This window comes from Phaseolus vulgaris, chromosome 4 (genome assembly GCF_000499845.2).
Source record: "Phaseolus vulgaris cultivar G19833 chromosome 4, P. vulgaris v2.0, whole genome shotgun sequence".
Lineage (NCBI taxonomy): Eukaryota > Viridiplantae > Streptophyta > Magnoliopsida > Fabales > Fabaceae > Phaseolus > Phaseolus vulgaris.
This window is the reverse complement of record NC_023756.2, coordinates 26746600-26764910: the sequence shown is the minus strand read 5'-3', so window position 1 is coordinate 26764910 and position 18311 is coordinate 26746600. Positions and strand designations below refer to the sequence as shown.

Sequence of the window (18311 nt, the reverse complement as noted above, 5' to 3'; positions counted from 1 at the left end):
ACAATATTGACCTCTTCACATGCAACAGTGTTACTCTTCTCTTCAAAAACCAAAGTAGTAATTGTCTTCATTTGCTAGGTTAACACAGAACCATATCTTTCCCTTTGTTGGGACTCTATTCTGTAAAAACAAAATCCCAAATGGAGATTTAAAATATTAAAGGATTATATCATTTGCTTTTAGTCCTATCAAATATTTTTCAAAAAGACTTGTGCAAAATAAACAAAATTTTAGAAAGATTAAAATAAAAAATTTACAGAAATCAGTACAGTATAACAAGAATAAAAAAGTAAAGCATTAATACTCAGGTTTTTATTTATTTTTCTCTATTAAACTATAGTTTTTTTGCAAAATAACATTAGTTATGTTTTTGTCAATCACACTCTTACTTTTTCACCTAATATTTGATTAATTTATATAAATACATTTATTGTAATAAAGGATAAGACATAGATATTGTCATTCTTAGTTTTTACAAAACAATCTTAAGTTGACATTCGTGCCTTTTGTCCTAACTTTTTTTTTAAAAATTACACATAAATTAAGAAAAGCAATAAGCACTCGTCTATTAAAGTGGTCTCACTCTTAATAAATATATTAAATGAATAGTGAGGTAATTGTTGTGTTTGAATAGTTAACATATTAATTTATTATGGGAAAAAATAGTAAAGTACATTTTAAAATGAGAATATTATTTATTTTAGGACAAATTGAAGAGGTTAATACTGCATATAATTGGGATGGTATGAAGATAGTAATATCACAAAAACCCAACATAGGAATATTGGGTTCAAGAGTTCCATGTATGAATTAACAACAAAAACACTAAATTACATGGTGAGTTCCAATGTAGAAGAGCATGCACCTAAATAAGGAGTATGTAGGCAAAAGGAACATAACCCCCAAATTGCATCATCAAACACTAGAATCCAAAATAGTAAAGTCGGTGGTAATTCAGATGTTGGCTTCATAACTTTTTGTTTAATGCATTTCTTGGCCAAAAGATAAAGTGGGGGTCGGTGTTTGGATAAGATGATATATATTTTTTGAAGTCTATAGTGTTAAAGTTTTCAATAGGGTCTTGATAGGTAGTTTGGTTAAGTGTTTTCCCAAAAGGGTCTAAAATAACAAGACTCTTCTCTCCTAGACCCTATAGATTATCAGATAAACCCTAAATTACAATAACCTCAATTAATCTTCATATGACAAATAATGAAGTGTAATAATTTTTTTCTTGTCAAATAAAAAACTTCATATATGTTACAAAGAGATTGATTGAAACCATAAACATGGGGTGATATGAGATTACATAATAATTTATCCTTCTCTAGCTTGTCCCCTACACAGAACAACTAGTCATCCCTGTAGTTCCCCAACAAGAGAGCATGGTTCAGTTTTATCATCCTTATGGCAGGAAGCTCCTTGACCATGACTTAGGAGAGATTCCCGGCGTTGAAACACTCAACTAGGGACCACACAACATTCGTCAGATACTTCAATTTGCACTTCAGGGTCTTAAATTTCTTGACCTAGCATGAATATAGTAATGGTCATAAAGAGAAAAATAACAAACAACAGTAAAAAGAAAGCCTAAAATATGCAATCTCACCGACCATAGCAAAAATAATTTAAGCTCTTTTCCAGAGGAATGAAAGAATGGAGACAAAAAGCTATATTTAGAGAGAGAAGCTCCACGATACGCGTTAACAATATCAACATCATGATGTACAGTTATGACATGATACTTAAAAGTTTCAAAAAGTACAACCACATAAGGGAAAGCCAAAAAAGCTAAGAATCTTAAAAGTACCATCTGCTAATTGAATGATCATATGCTCCTGTTCAGTGCCATATAACACAATAATGGCCTTGTTTGTAAACCATACAATTAGCCTTGATATTTCAATAATTTGTCAAAATAGGAACTTAAAATGAACATCACAGAATTGATACAGTGCACACAAATAATGCATTCCGTAATCTTAAGTCACATTCTGTGGTTAGAAATGCATTATGACATGTTCTGCATATTGAAGCTTGATCACACTAAATTAGCCTTCGATCATGAAACTAACCATGGTTACTTACATACATTGGGGTGCAATTTTCTACAAAGATGGGAAAATTACTGGACAGACACCACTTTATTAATTTCACTCGCAACATCAGCTATAAATATGCTGCCTGAATCACACCATCCAGCCAAAACATCTTTCCCTGAGCACTGCGATGTAACAAATAGTAATATTAGAAGTAATATTTGACACGAGTAAAAGCCATTAAATGTTTACAAATAAAAAGATAGAAAGTTGCAGAAGAAGAAATAGAATCTAGCCAACATTTTCTATGGGCTTGGCAGAACCACAAAAGTGAAACTAACAAAAACAAGTGAAGAAAACAGCCATATTCTTGCTTATCATGCCATTGCTAATTTTCACGCCCCAGTTTCAATCAACCATTTTACCCTCACTTTTATTCCTTTAACACACTTAAATTATTTAACATTTCTCCCAAGGTTTAACCGTGTCATTTGAAAGAGAAGTGTATCTGTGCAAAAGATTCATGCCAAGTCCCCCATCCTTTATATTTCTTCGTAAAAATTTGAAGAGTTAAGAACCACATTCCTTGAGGAACTTCACTTTGGAATGATTGAACAAAATAATGTCTCAATATGAAACCCAATATGGTATTTGTGAAGCATTGATGTGGAAACCTTTTTCTTGTTCCACAAAGAAAGATATTATATAATAAGAATGATGGTACGGAGGTGCCGCAAGGTATTGCATACATATCAAAAAGTAAATAAACAATGCATATCCCGTTACAGTGTATCTATATGCAATGCAGTAACAAACTTTAACCAGACTACCACATAATACATATCCACCACCTATATTCATCAATATAAGTACATCTGAGTACGCCACTCCTGCATGTTCCTTTTTCCTGTTCTAGATATCGAAATAATTACACAAGGTAAATGACATGGACTTGATTTCTGCTTCCACCCCATCAATTGTGTCCATGTTCCCTTCTATTATGTCCACCATTCGTTACTGTCATTCTTTAAGCATAGTCCAACCTGAGCTTGCAACTGGGTATATGAATACGAGCAAGATAGCATATGCCCTCTCACCCTCATCAATGCAGAGAAAGTAATGTCCTTCATGATTGAGTTATGATCAAAACTTTCATCAGAGAACACACTTTTTTCTATATCTCCATATATTCCACGTTATAGACCCCCACAAAATCCATACGATTTTCCTTTCCTTCCTTGGAGTTACCTATAACCAAAAATTGCAGAAAGTATTTCAAAGCATTTCGTGGCATAACCCACATTGTACTTGTACCTACCCACCGCAAGCATTCACTCCATATCTCATGACTTTTCTCACATGCAAACAAAACGTGGACTAAGTTTCTTGGTTCTGTCCACAAAAGGGACACTCCCGTCCATTTTCAAAGTTAATGCCTCTTTTGTTCTTTCCCCTCACCCATCCTATCATCATCTACTCCCACTGTCATTTTCTTTTCCTCCTTTTACGCATCTCCTCTTTCCATTTTTGTCAGCGATCCATTATTGACCTGGTCCTAAGGACCCAATTTGTAGCCCCTCTGACACATCTTGAACATTTGAAATTTTATTAGTTGCAGGCTCCATACAGTCATTCTCCCCTATTCCCTCAGAGCATTCAGAAGCCGATGAAGTTGTTTCGAGCTAATATTTCTTGAAGACATAATCTTGAATAGCTTATAGACTAACACATGGGTTTAGCACCATGTGGTGATTGTACTGTGCCTAAGTTGACTGGGCCTGAGAGCATGAACATTCCGATTTTCTAGCTACTAATATCTTAGCATCAATGACTAAGTCTCCTAAAGCTTAACTCATGTGAGAGCCATATGCTTGAAGTGTTGACAATGCATGGGCTCACTACTTTGAATTGAAATTTAACTGTCTTACAAGAATGGAAAGGGATTGAAAACTCTTGAATGCTTAATTGCATTGGTGTTGACGATATCATGTCAAAGAACAACTAAGCATCAAGGAATCAAGAGAGTTGTTCTTTGACATGATATGAAATCCAAGTGAAAGCATCCGGGGGTTTGATTAATTCCATTCTTCTAAGAAAGAATAACTTTAGTATCACGTCAAAAAATAACTCTCCTTAAAAACCCATAAGAATTGGTTTGAAGTGTAAGTATTATTGCTAATTTTCTTTTCTAAAAATAACTATTGTGGATAGTGATAGCCATGCGACTAATAAAGGGATGCTAGAAGTTCAAAAAATATATACACTTAGCTGTAGAAGTATACCGCTATGATGCTGTTAGGATACAGAGAGAGGAGGAGTTAGTTAGAATTAGAATAGTCATGAATTAGTTACTTGATTTGCTAGTTAGATATAAATAAGAAAGAAGGAGAGGGAGAGGGGTTGTGTAATTTTTTGTAGATTGAATTTTAGCTCTGTGAAGGGGAAGCCCTTGAAGGAGAGAGTGCTCTCCTATTTCTTGTTCTTTTGATTCTATTCAATAAAAACCTTTCTTTTCTTCTCTTTATAATTCTTGGTTCCTAACAGATGCATGGGAAGTAATTACCCAATTTAAGTTACAAAAAAACAGTAAATTTCATTCAAATGGAACAGTGTGCATTTTTTTAAGAAAATAGTGTGAAGGCAGGTTCCAAAGTCACATTTAGATTTCAGCCAGATACCACAGTGGAGTCAAGTGACAAATCATAAACACGCTATATACAGACCTTACTAAAGCCTAGCCAATTTGAGTCTCCTCGAAATGAAAACATTTTGGTGGTGTCTTTCCATCGTCCACAAAAGACCTGCATTGGTTACTCGAAATTGAAGATCACTACGAGCATAGCATGGATATGAACCAAAAAAATATAATCCAAAAAAGGGTGTCATTAAGGAATAAAAATAGCATTCATTATTCATCTTAATTTACACAAAGAAAGTATTATTTTTTTTTAAGGAATTAAATGGTTTTATTGTCATTTAGTAATTCTATTTTTCATTCCTTATCATGTTCACTTAAGGGCATTAACAAAACCCATTCTGAATACGCTCAATATGGTGAGTTGTAGAAATTTAGCTTAAAGAGTTGTAATGTCATTTCTGCACCAAGAAAAATACATTTGATACACTAAATATTAACACTTTCACGTGTGCATGGAAGAGCCATGTCTAAAGACTCTGGTAATACATCTAAAGCCAATTGATAAAATCCAAAATAAACCAGTTGCAGAACAGAAAAAAAAAGTTCATCAGCCATTTGATTTCGTATTACAATCTCTAATCATAGAAAGCCCTATCCTCAGTCCCAATACATAAGACAGTTCGGTAAAGCATCCCCAACAGTTTAAAAAAGTGCTTTTGGAAGTCTATTTCAGTAATTTTGTTAAAATAAAAAATATCATTTTTATGCTAACGAACTAAAAAGTGCTACTGTTAAATAAGCAATTCTTAAGAATTGCATCCAAATGCAAACCTACTTCTTTCACCTTTGGAAAAATGCTTTTGACAAAAGTTAATCCAAACAAACCCAACATATTTCCAAGTACAGGATAAAAAGTAAGGGGACCAAGTTAAACATTGGTGAACAGCTAGATTATTGGATAAATTTCTGTTAAATTCCCATGGCAAGAGTTCATACAGAAGTCACTGCCCTGTCATATATAACCTTCAAAGTTGACATCCGTGAAATAAAACCAAATTTATACTTTCATACACCGGTCTCCAGCCTCAATCTACTGTTAATTAGTATTGTCAATAATTTTATGACGCAGCTCATACGGTGGATCCCTCTATAGTTTACACATGTTTCTTATGCCTTATTACTTTGGTTGACAATAGTAGTCATACATTGATTAAAAAATGAGAAAATTTACCTCATAATCAACCCCTTGAATATAGATGCAGTCCGGGTCTATTGTTGAGAAAGCCAGTCCTGTTATCTGCAGTATTAATGAAATCAATTACAGTCAGGAAGCAACAATACAACAAGTAACACAATAAAAACATCAACAATAACCTTATCCCTCTAAGTGAAATCAACTATATGGATCACATAAAGCCATTGAGCATAGTTAAATACCAAATTCTCAAGGATATTATTATCCACCATGAGATTCCTTTTAATAATTTCCTCCAATGTTACATACAAAAAAATGAAATAGCTTTTCTGAATAAATAGCACTAAAGAATCATACAAGTGAAGTGAGAATAAAGTTAAAGCACTAGAAAAATACCAAGATACCTTTCATAGTCAAAAAGTCCACTTCTGAAACAATTTGCAACAACCAGCCCCTCCCTCATGCTATACCAATATTCCCATTCTCAAAGCATTTTATGAATGATTTACGAGATGAACTTTGACATCAACGAGTGTGACGCTGACCGGAAAACCATATTCCAAAATCCCCAATAGCAACCCAGAGAAAGGCTACTAATAGAAGCTTATATTGATTAAAGAGAGATTTTTGTTATGATTTCCTATTTTTGCAATCTTTTGCAAATAAGTACAAAATTGTAACCTTTGTTTTTCTTTGTTTCTTGTGTTTAAAGATTTAATTAAGAAATAGTGAAAACATGATTTCTGTCGTTTGCCCTGTTCTTGGGTAAATTTATATAAGAAATACGATGGATAAAAGGAAGCATTTTTGTAAATATTTGTAAAAATAGAAAATTAAAGAAAAAAATACATATTTTCAAGCCTAATAGACACTTAGTATTCCATTTCCTTTTGTGAGTAAATTGAAGAAAATCTAGAGCTTAAATGATGTGAAAATTAGACATTGATTAACCAGGAACTGGTATAGTATAGGATAACAAAACCTATTTAATGTAATCTTAACTTGAAATTGACTTCCCTGTGTTAGAAAACAATTTTAAGTTCATATTATTGAATTCGGGAAAAGAGAAGCATAATTTGGTGTAAACGTGTGTTTCAACTATGTCCAGACCAGTCCTCGGTCACCAATTCAGAGACTGACCTCAGACATCGCGCACTGATGTATGGTAAGGGAAGGGGGTCACTTAAGGTGGGCCCCAGACACACGTACCAGGAGGGTGGTTGGTCTTTGACATTGCTACCCTAGGCCTGATGTCGGAGATCGATATCGGACCTCCCCAGTAGAGGAAGAAGATCGGACATCGGCTGACAGGATGAAGTGAAAGGCCCTATACGGCGGGCCTTAGAATTTCATCATGATAACAATAAGACAAGAGATGTGTGGGAAGCCTAAGGCACGAGGGATCCATGCATGTGGGGCGTATGACGCATGAAGGCGCAACCTCATGGATGATTCTAGGAGGCGTAAGGACCCAGCTGAATTAGGGTTTCCAGGGAAGTAGCATGCATGGCACGTGGACATTTAGGGCACCCGCAAAACAGATGGCACTGGATATTAGGCGCAACAAGAAGGGACCTAGGCGGCCACTCTGATTATCCGTGGCATTCCAGTTAAAGGAAGTTCATGTGCCAGATACGCTAAAATTACACAATAGCGGCACAGAGACACTTCTCAAAGAACCCTAGACCATGGTAAAAGAACAGAGGTAAACCCTAGTTTCAACCTATATAAAGGGTGCTAAGAACCCTAGTAAGGTACGCAGCCTTTGAGACTGAAGTTATTCTATACACTTGATGTTTTTTGCCTTAATACTGACTTAAGCGTCGGAGTGCAAACGGCCGCTAGGGCACCCCTTTGTCTTTGTAGGAGAGAAGTTTCTTGACGAAGAAGGTATAATTCTCAGGCAAGGATAGAAGGGCCAAAGCAACCGTTGAAGACGACCGGTGAAGCGAGTCAACCGGACGAAACAAACTACATACAGGAAACTCCAGTAAAAAAAACAAAATAAATAAAGGGGGTAATAATACTGTATATCCAACGAAGCAAGACAAAAGGGGCGTAATAATACATGTTGCCAATACACAAATAATGAATGAATTCAAAGGTGCAGCATTCCATATATTATCTGACTTGCACTTGTTATATCTGAAATTAAGATGATAATTTGGTTTAGAAAAGAAAAGAAATCCCAAATTAAAGAATCAGATTAATTTAGCAAATCAATTATTTAAAACTGCAAAACAAAGCGTAATTGTTGCCTACAATTAACTTCTTTAAGAAATATTCTTTCAAAGTGGTAAACAAAAAATTTCTGAGAGGTCAAGGCAAAGAAATTATTAAAACTGACCTCGTATTTTGAACAGTGCACCCATCTAGACAATGCCGACCATCTACATCAAAATGCATTCATGGGCTAAAGATTAATTAGGGCAGTGTAAAAGTAAAATAAATAAAAAATGAACAGTTCTCGTGGCTTCTATAGAATCTATACAATATTTATATTGGTTAAATGATACTGACAGAGTCACCGACAGCTAACCTGCGAGGATCATAAATAGTCACAGTGCGATCAGCTCCTCCCACAGCAACATAACCACTGGAAGAACTACAAACAGCATAAAAGATATCACCAGGGATGCCACAAACCCGATGTACACAACCACCATTTTCTTTCATTCTCAAGTCCCATATTGACAGCTGAAATCATATTAACAAGTGTAAATAATATAAACAAATATGAAGCATAATGAAGAACTTCTTATAAACCACAAAACAGAAACATAGACACATGTGGAAACAGAGATACACTAAAAAAATAGTGACCTGCCTAGTGGCATAAAGGAGGGTAGAAAAATGCAGTACTACCATAAAGAAGGTTATTTCCAAGATTCGAACTTGTGGCCTCTAAAATCACAAGCTTACCATTGTGGTAACTCTCGCTTCACTTTCAAACACCGAGACATGGTATTCTAAAACTTAGAAAACAAAAAAAAAAGCATGTGCATATAATGTGTTTGAATAAAATAAAAAGGTTGAGTGAAATGAAACTGGTACATGACTTAAGCACCCATGTCTTGTCTTCGAATTTGGGTTTGAGTCTAACCCCACACCACAAAATGAACTCAAATAAGAATTACACTCCACTTATATACACCAAGTTATCCATATCACTAGTCAATGTGAAACTGAACACCATGCTCGAGATTTAAATTTAGGCAACTCACAAAGAAACTGCAACTTAAGAGAGCATGAGGTGACACAATTAAGGCACAGCTTTCCAACATTGTTTTTGTTTTAATCAAAAACACAATCTAAAGAATATTACCTTTTGCCACAAAAATTGAAAACAGCCTATATATAGTTTGACAGTTAAATGAAGCTTTTGGAAAGATTCCCAACCAAAAGTTATTATTAACATAATTATATCTATCCAGTTAATTAGTCATTGTTAGGGTGGTTAAATTGTTTGTTCTTGTTCTACTTTTGCAACTGTTGAACAAATAAATCTAGAAAAGCAACCAAATTCAAATGCCTCGTGGTGAGGGCAGGCCATTATTAAGGTTTTTATGTCCACCTATTTGACAACGTTATAGAAAAGGTTAAATTGCAACATATGTTGTGCTACTTGCATTCATTGTGGCTGCATAGCAAAATTTGGGGCAGGAGGAGAACTCAGATGAGTCAATCAATGTCGCAAGGAATAACAATCTGGTCATTGTCTTGTAAGGTTGAGTCAAGATGCTTCTTCTCTTTCTGCGAGGAATTCTTGTGAAGGAAGTATTATTTAGCGTGACTTTTAATCTGACATGGAATTTTGGAGAGAATAAAATATTTTGAAATGCTTTTCCATTTTCCCAACCATATTTCTCAATCCCAAGGATAAATGGCATGTTGTCATCTTTCATCCAATGCTTATGCTGCTTGCAACGAAAAAGGCATACATGAGTCATTGGAGTCACCAAATAGCATGACATGATTTGACCCTATTTTTTGTGGTGTTGAATGATTTGTGTAGTTTGATAGCTCAATTTGATTTGCTCAATGTTTTTGAATAATGTCTTCTTTAGTGACTTAATAGGAACATTAGCACCAGGAAGAACGGTGGGGAAAGGAAGTGTTTGATCCCTCCTTCCCATGCATAAGCTTCTTTATATAAGGAGAGTATATGTGAACAACTTTGATCATAAGAAATCTAGAGTGATTTTTGTGAAGAATGAGTCTTTTCTTAGAGCTTTTATCCTGAGTAGAGACTCAAGTGATGATCCTCATTCCTTTTCTTATCTCATGGTGAGGGGTGCATAGGTGTGATTCAAAGTTCAATGGTGAAGCTTCTAAGTGTACCCATTCTTTCTAGAAATTGCTAAATTATCCCTGGATGAACCACAGTTAGAAGGCATGTTTTTCAATAATGATAAGCAAGAAGGATGAGGAGGGACTTAGATGGATTAATATTAGCAAGTTATTATTTTTCTTTATAATGATGATGATAAAGAAAGAAGGTTTCTCGTATTTCTTTTTGTGAGACTCTTTATTAGTAGAATTTCTCAAATTCCCTTAGCTTTTTTTACATTTAAAAATGAGGTCTCCTTGTATGAAACTTACCACTATATGAATATATAAATTTAATTTTCATATTTGATAGTCTTGAACTTTTTGTCATGTTGATCATATTTTCTATAAATCTTTTATATAGAAGTCACGTTCCTATGCTCCATGATTTTTAATTTAGTTGTGTCCCCATGTCCTTATCAGAGTTTATGCTTCATAGGCCATAACATTTGTCTAGTCTAATGCGTGAACATAACACCAAAATCAGGTGTCCATGCTATAGAATTTGCAACAAATAAAAGCATTGAAGAAATCATTAGTCAACTAATTTACCTGGCTTCCTTCCGTAATAGCTAATGTAGAACTTTGATTTCCATTAACTACATTTTGCAAGAAGTTTAATGAAGTAGGATACCAGAGCCTGAAAGGACAAATTAATTAAGGGAAATTCTCAAAAAGAAATATAAACAGATAAAAACTTTTGTCAACAATATTCCTTTTTCTTTTGGGGCATATTTGTCAAAATCAAGATTGCCATCTTGAAAACGATAACAATTTTGTTTGAGAAAATCCTAAAAAGTTCAAAGAGGAATTGAAGTCATTAAAATTGTTGCAAGCTCAATGCATATGGCTTATATGATCCAACTTATGAAGGAGTGTTCAAAATAGTTAGTGATTAGAGTATCATTGGAAAGACTGAGTCATAGGAAACAGTTCAATTATTTATCATTATGTCTAGAGAAAATTACACTAACACCTACATTTTGTCAAATTACTCCCAGTACCCCTCCTTTGTCAACCCCCTGATACCCCTTAATTATTTGAAGGGCATTATATTGACATCTATTATTCATTACACTAACCTTCTTAATTGTTTAAAAAACATTATACCATATACCTCAATAAGGAAGATTTAAGTAATCATAAAGGAGGGTTGTGTGTTATCATAGAAAAAGCATATAGGGTGTTAAGGGTAATTTACTCTTGTTCTTAACGTAAAATAATTTATTATTTAAAGCATATGTTGAGTACAAAACTCAAGCAATTCATGAAATGAAACTGTTTACTAAATCGTTTCCTGGTCCCTTCTCGAGTATGTATCAAATGCTTTAGAGGTGCATATCATCAATATTACATCAATCACATGGAAAGAATTAGAATATGAATGAATGATGGAAAGTAAAGATAGCCAGATAGTTACTTTACTTCCACAAAATTGAACTTGAAAACAAAAAAAAACCACTTACTGTCGTAATGTGCGAATGTGCATGTCTTGATCATAAATATCAATGGTTTTGCAAAAGCTACGGGCAACGGCTGTCTTGATAAAGTAACAACTGAACACAATTAGCAAAACCCATATACAGGTATGAGGTAGAAATAAATCAGAACAGAGATGGAGGTAGACAGTTTCTTTCTATTTATAAGCTAACAATTATGTCCCTTATGTTCAAAATATCAACCAACCTACTATTTTTTTAGCAAGTCAAATTAAAGTTCTGCTCATGCCACAGCTTGTATTCCTATGCTATGGATTTTCTTATGAGAATAGAACCAAATATTAGTAGGATTTACACTCTGCTGGTTTAGTATTTATCAATAGTGCATTGCATTGTCAAGAGAGTTAAACCACTGAAAAGAAAAAAAATTATTCTAGATGTCTATACATTTACTAACTGTTAAACTTCAATTTTCTGAGTGTGGGAGGAGGGTTAAGGTTTTTCCAAAAACAATTCTGTAAATGAACCACCATCAATTGTACGAAAGTGCTTACCGTAGACCATTGATCTGGGCAAAAGCTGAGTCCTGACCAACTTCCTTCCCCAATACCATTATCATGAGGCAATGCAGAATATGTTAGCTTATCAACATCTGCAGATACATTCAATAAAACTAAGACAGCAAAATCTCGGAGAAGGATAATGCAGACAGCAAAAATTAATTTGACAAAGTAGGTTGATTCTAAGAGTCTTGGACTTTAGGCAAGTAAATGGATATGATGATTTCCTTCACAAACTTAATTGGTCATTCCCTTTGGCATCAGACTATCTAAAGAATGAACAGATAGGATGCTAATATGGAAACCAAGGCTTCTTATTTTAGTTATCAGAAAATTATCTCCCATCAATATATTAACTTTAAGTCTGTGCTTACCTTGAAGGTATGTAATGGCTCTCGTGTCAAATTTTTTAGAGGAGTCTTGGGTGGGAGATTCCACTTTTTAGTTGGCTATCCAACGCTTTTAAATGAGTGAGACTATATTTTTCTAGAAAAACATTATAATTGAATGCCAGTAGTAGGTCTACTTCAAAATAAATTTCAAGTTAAATTTAAGTATCAACACAGGGAAAGCCCAGATGGTTAAGGTAAAGAAAAAAGAAGTACCTTCACCAGATGCATCTAGTTTAGACACAATGAGATAACCATATGAATCCACACTTCCCAACATTACATAGCCACAGCCTAAAATCATAGCAGGTTAAAATATAGAACTGTTATATCCATGCAAATTTTGATTTCGGACACAATGTGGCAAAAGAAAATATTAAAGAAAGTCTCATAATGGAAAAGACACTTACTCTCCACCTCAGCAAGGGCAATACTCTGAATTTCTGAACGATGAGGGCATCGGTTGAGTAATGAAGAGGCAATAATCTATAAGAGACAACAATATGCAGACTTATTAAATTAATAAATAAGTAAGAACTAGCAAAGATCAAGCAAGTAGGATTTTCTTTACAAGACTCTATATACCTCAGTGTGTTCAGGTATCAATAGGCTATCTTTTCCTTCGCTGACTGAAGACTCTCCCAAAGCAATCTAGAGAGTAAATAAACCATACTTAAGTAAAACAATACTCAAAATAAATCAGCAAAGTGATATTTTGTGTTTTAGCACAGCCAAGTTTACTTAAGTATGTTTTGATGAATTTGTCAATAAAAACTTATAAATAAATAAAATAACAAGGTAAAACAAATTGAATTCGTCTCATAAGTTAAAATTATCTTTATGCATAAGTTCTAATCAGCTTTTAAAGAAGCTAAATGAGATAGCTTCTATATATTAGCTCATTCATAAAAGCTAATATTCATTTTCTGAGACTAGATAATCCTACTCGAGTCAAGAAAGATGTCATCGGTGATAAAATTCTTCATTTCAGTATTGTGTGCCCAGGACTCAAACTCGAGATTACTGATTAAGCTAGAACAATCATGTACTACAATGATGCATAGGCTAATTTCAACTTATGGAAGAAACTTATCCAATTTTACTTTCTTTACTTTTCTGTTAAGTGCTTATTGAGAAATTCATCCAATCCCGCCCTATCTAACAAACACCAAGAATTTTACTACAACAACAAATTCCATCCCAAGTCTCTATTATAATTATTAAATACCATCCAAACCAAATAACTCAATTAGATGCATTTCAAACTTTCTTTGTCCTATCGATGGTTTCCTTTCCAGTGTGATTTCACCACTTCAAAAAGCACACCACCTCAAGAAAGGGGCTTGTAGCAACAAATGTCTACAACTGAAGCAACAAAAAAGAAAAAGTAGTCAAATTCCACAGTTGGGGTAGAGAAAATGAAGAGGGGTGCATACGTGGAGCTTATAAATGTGGGGACCGGAAGCTATGTAGACAACACAAGAACGTTGATCCTCGCTAACCTGAGAAGTTATCACAGACAAAAAGGGTCACAGTGATTGAAAAAGGGATAAGAAAAGAAAAGAGAAGATGAGAGAAATGGTAATGGTACTGACACGAAGAGCAAGGCGAGTGCACTGAAGACTTCCAGGGGATGGGTCGTCAATCAGAGTGGAAGGAACCACTGCTTTCTTCAAACACTTAGCCTCCAACATCTCTCTCTCTCGAACTTTGCTTTCGAAGGTGTTGGCGCTGTGCGTGTGTGTGCTAAGGTCCTGAACTAACAAGGAGAAATTTTGGTTTGGATAGTGTGAATCAGAAGAGTTACGTGTTGAATTAAGCATGAGAGTGTTCTGAAACTGATTTTATAAATCAAACAAATTGTTTTTATAAAAATAATAGTGAATTTATGCTCCTAATTTTATTATTTTATTAAGTTTTATTCCTCTCTATATTTAGGTTAATAGTAAAATTTAGTTGAGTAATTTAAAAAAAAGTCAAATTCGTCTTATATTTTTTAAAATGTATTTAAATTGATCTTTTCTATTAAGTCTAACCTAAGGTGTCAGGTATTGCTTATCTGGTAGAGAGTGTTTATGTGGAAGAAAGAATATTTATGTAGAGAGATGTGAGATTGAGAAATATTATTGTTATTGTTATTATTATTAATTATTACTATAATTATTATTATTAACTATTATTATTATTACTAATATTATTCTTATTCTTATTACTATTATTATTATTATTACTATTATTATTATCATTGTTATTATTATTATTACTATTATTATTATTATTACTACTACAGGCACGAGGTGTATCTGCATTTTTTTTATTATTTCTATATATTTATGTTTAATATTAAATTCAAATTTTGCACATTTATATTAAGATTATAAATTTATAGTTTATTTTAATAAATACAAATGCATATGAGAAGACATATAAATTATCTAAGTACACCTACTATTGATATGTTGTGTTATGAAGTAAACATATCCAACATAATAGTTATATATAATAAATTTACAAATGTCATACAAAATTATTTTATTATTTTATTTTGGTTATCTATACCTATATACCTATATATAGGGAGAGATTCCTATTATAACTGTTTTTGGTTGTATAAAAAAATTTCCCTATTTTATCTTTATATCAATATTTCATTTTATTCTTTTATTTTGGTTATTTTGTCACTTTATAATTATTTAAATTTAAAACTAAAAAAATAGTTAATATTAATTTTGAAAGAACTATATGAAAGGTACACTACATTTATTATTCCTAATTACTCTTCACTATTGTAGCACTTTTAAAAAATTTATTTAAGAAATAGTTTTTATGATTCTCCAGTACACATAAATCACTTATTATACTTCCCACTTTCTCTCTCTTTCCTTCCCACCTACCTACTTTCCACATTTTTTTTTACCATACTTCCCACATTTTGTGAAAAACTGATATATTATAAAAAAAAATATAATCAAATTAATAAGAAAAAAAGAGAAAATTGGAGAGAGGAATAAAGATTAGGAATAATTTTATAGTATTTTTTCATGTTTTATTAATATTTGTAAATTTTTAATTTTTATTGTGTTGTAATATGTGAGTTTTTAAAGATAAAAACAGTTTTATGAAATCAGTTAAAGAAAGTCTTTTACAATGTTATCATTTGCATTTAAAAGTAATCAATTTCATATTTTGGATATTTTCTTTTTTTTTCTTAAATTTTATAATAAAGAAATATCATATAAGTTCCTTATCATAACTAAAGAGGATATAATCTCTTTATATTATTATAAAATTAATATAAACAAAAACTGAAAATTGTAGACGAGAATAAAATAAAATATAAAATCCTATGAGACAGAGTTAGCCAACAATATTTTTTTTCCAATACTTTATATTTAACTAAGAGAATCTAAGAAAAAAATATAAGAAATATAGTATGAATAGAAACTTAATTATCCACAGTAATATGCAGGTATGCAAACTTTAGAATAACATGAGATGAGAATTCGGCTCTTTTCCAATATTAACAAAAAAGTATGAGATTCAAAATTATGAGAATTAAAAGAAAAGAATACCATTATTGTGGAATACTTTTATACTATATTTAATCCCCTCCACTCATCACCCTAAAAAATTAGACCAAACATTCAACGAATATGAAAATACATTAGTCAATAGTGGTTGGTGGTGCCTCATTGTTAACTGTCTGACTGCTTTGTGAGGCCTCAACATTGTTAGAATTTTTTTTTCTCAACATTGTTAGAATGGTCAATCACCAGTTCTTCAAATGCTTCATCATTAGTAGCTAGTGTTTTAGAAGCAGGAAGTTCCTTGTGAAGGTTTGCGCTTAGGAACCTAGGTCCAATTGCCTTCTCTTCCATGTAATTTGCTAACTATCATAATTGAGAAACAGTAATATACTAAATATAAAATAAGATAACAATAATGATTTAATATGACAACAAAAAGTGATTACAGTTCTAACAGAGACATTCTCTCTAAACTCATAAAAAAAACGCTAAATATCGAAATAAATAAAAACCTAAAAATTATTTTAATTTTTAAAAAAGTCATAGGATTAATAATTTTCCACCAATCTCATTTCCATTAACATCCAAAAAGAGTTGCTTCCCCATCCTTATTGAACTTGAAGTTGCCACATCAAGGCAGTGCTCGTACCCTAAATAATTGTTTTACCTTGCATACACTTGAAAAAAAATAACTTCTTGCCAAAACTAAAAACAAACACATAACTAAAAACAAACACATGAATAAGCAAACAAACAAAACAATGTTACATTAATAATTATTTTCCCAAATTAAAGGGGTGAAGATGAAGGAATATAGTAGAATGAGAAAAAGAAGAATAAAAGTGAAACCTGCTTCTGGAGGGTTCAAGCAAGCGAGGTCAGAATCGACCTGGTTGAGATTAGTGAAAGGGGTCGCGAAAGGTTGGGGAGAACAGTTGATACTTCTTCCGCCTCCACTTGCTCTTGCAACAATTAAATAATCGAAATTATATAGGTTTCTTTTATACTCTCGTGAGAGAGCATTGAGAAAGAGTAGAGGCCGATGAAAAGGCGGAATGGATGTAGTGGACGTGGGACGGTTACTCTAGATTTTTTATAATAGTTGGTTATTTTCATATTAAAATATAAACACTTAAGAGAATTTATTGCTTACATATAAAATAATCCATAATTTATGAATTTATACTTTTTTACATTTTTTATGATCTTTATTTGAATAAGAGCATTTTATTCCCAAATTTGGTGTTAATTGCAGGTTTATAGGAAAGATTGCAGATTTGGATTAAAGAGTAATGATTTGAGCTAAAAAGAGAAAGCTGGAAGGTCTCAAAATGGAGAAAAACATCGAAAAAACTAATGTTGCAACAAGAGTATCTCGCTCAAGCAAAAATGCGTTACACAGATTGGGCCTTTTTATGTTTTATCATTTAGCCCATCAGCGCGACACAAGAAGCGATCTAACCCTAGAAAATTAGGTTAAATAGGGGGCTAGAAGGCTCAACCCTAGTGTGCTAGATTGAGAGGAAAACAACATTGAGTGAATTGTAATCCAATTGGGAGAATGGAATGTGTTAGAAGTATGCACGACTAATTCTACCCTTTGAGATTGGGAGTAATTTGCTCGAACTTTATGTATTGAGGTGATAACTTATATTAAAATATTCAGTTCTTGATTGATTATTGGTATTATTGTTTTACTTCTAAATTTCCATGACAAATTAAGAATCTTAAATCTGACCAAGAGGTATTTTTAGGGTTCAGACCTAAATAGCAATACTTAACATATTTGAGTGCTAGAGATAGACTTGAAATGTTAATTGCCATTAACATTTGAGTGTGATTCTAAGTTGTTTTTATAAGTATGCGAGAGGTATTTTTAGGATTCAGACCTAAATAGCAATATTTAACATATTTGAGTGCTAGAGATAGACTTGAAATGTTAACATCTGAGTGTGATTCTAAGTTGTTTTAATAAGTATGCGAGAGATCGATATTTAGGAAATATTCTTAAGGATTTTATATGCGAGAGATTGATATAAATGAATTTTCTACGGGCATCAATTTCAATAAAAAAAACTTAATATTGACATGTTAATCAAAATACACGAGAGTGAGAGAGATGAAACCTAATCTCTATTTTTCCAACTTGAAGCAACTAATTCTTTGTTTGTTTTCTTATTGATCAATGCCCATAC

The 18311-nt window shown here is 32.8% G+C and overlaps 1 protein-coding gene across 2 annotated transcripts; it reads right to left on the bottom strand.

Annotated features, from left to right (window-relative positions):
* Positions 1-1172: 1172 nt before the first annotated feature.
* On the bottom strand, positions 1173-14423 carry LOC137837485 (uncharacterized). 2 transcript variants are annotated; one of them, XM_068646489.1, is made up of 14 exons: positions 14185-14423; positions 14026-14091; positions 13175-13240; positions 13000-13075; positions 12806-12883; positions 12195-12292; positions 11668-11741; positions 10754-10841; positions 8412-8569; positions 8220-8262; positions 5909-5974; positions 4763-4840; positions 2089-2224; positions 1173-1529 (listed from the first exon to the last, which is right to left on the bottom strand). In XM_068646489.1, the coding sequence occupies exons 1-13, from the start codon at positions 14410-14412 to the stop codon at positions 2126-2128; spliced, it is 1218 nt and encodes a 405-aa protein (XP_068502590.1). In that variant the 5' UTR covers positions 14413-14423; the 3' UTR covers positions 1173-1529; positions 2089-2125. The 2 variants fall into 2 exon arrangements, with proteins under 2 accessions (XP_068502590.1, XP_068502591.1); XM_068646490.1 differs by having other exon boundaries at positions 2093-2224; positions 14185-14405.
* Between the last annotated feature and the right edge of the window lie 3888 nt (positions 14424-18311).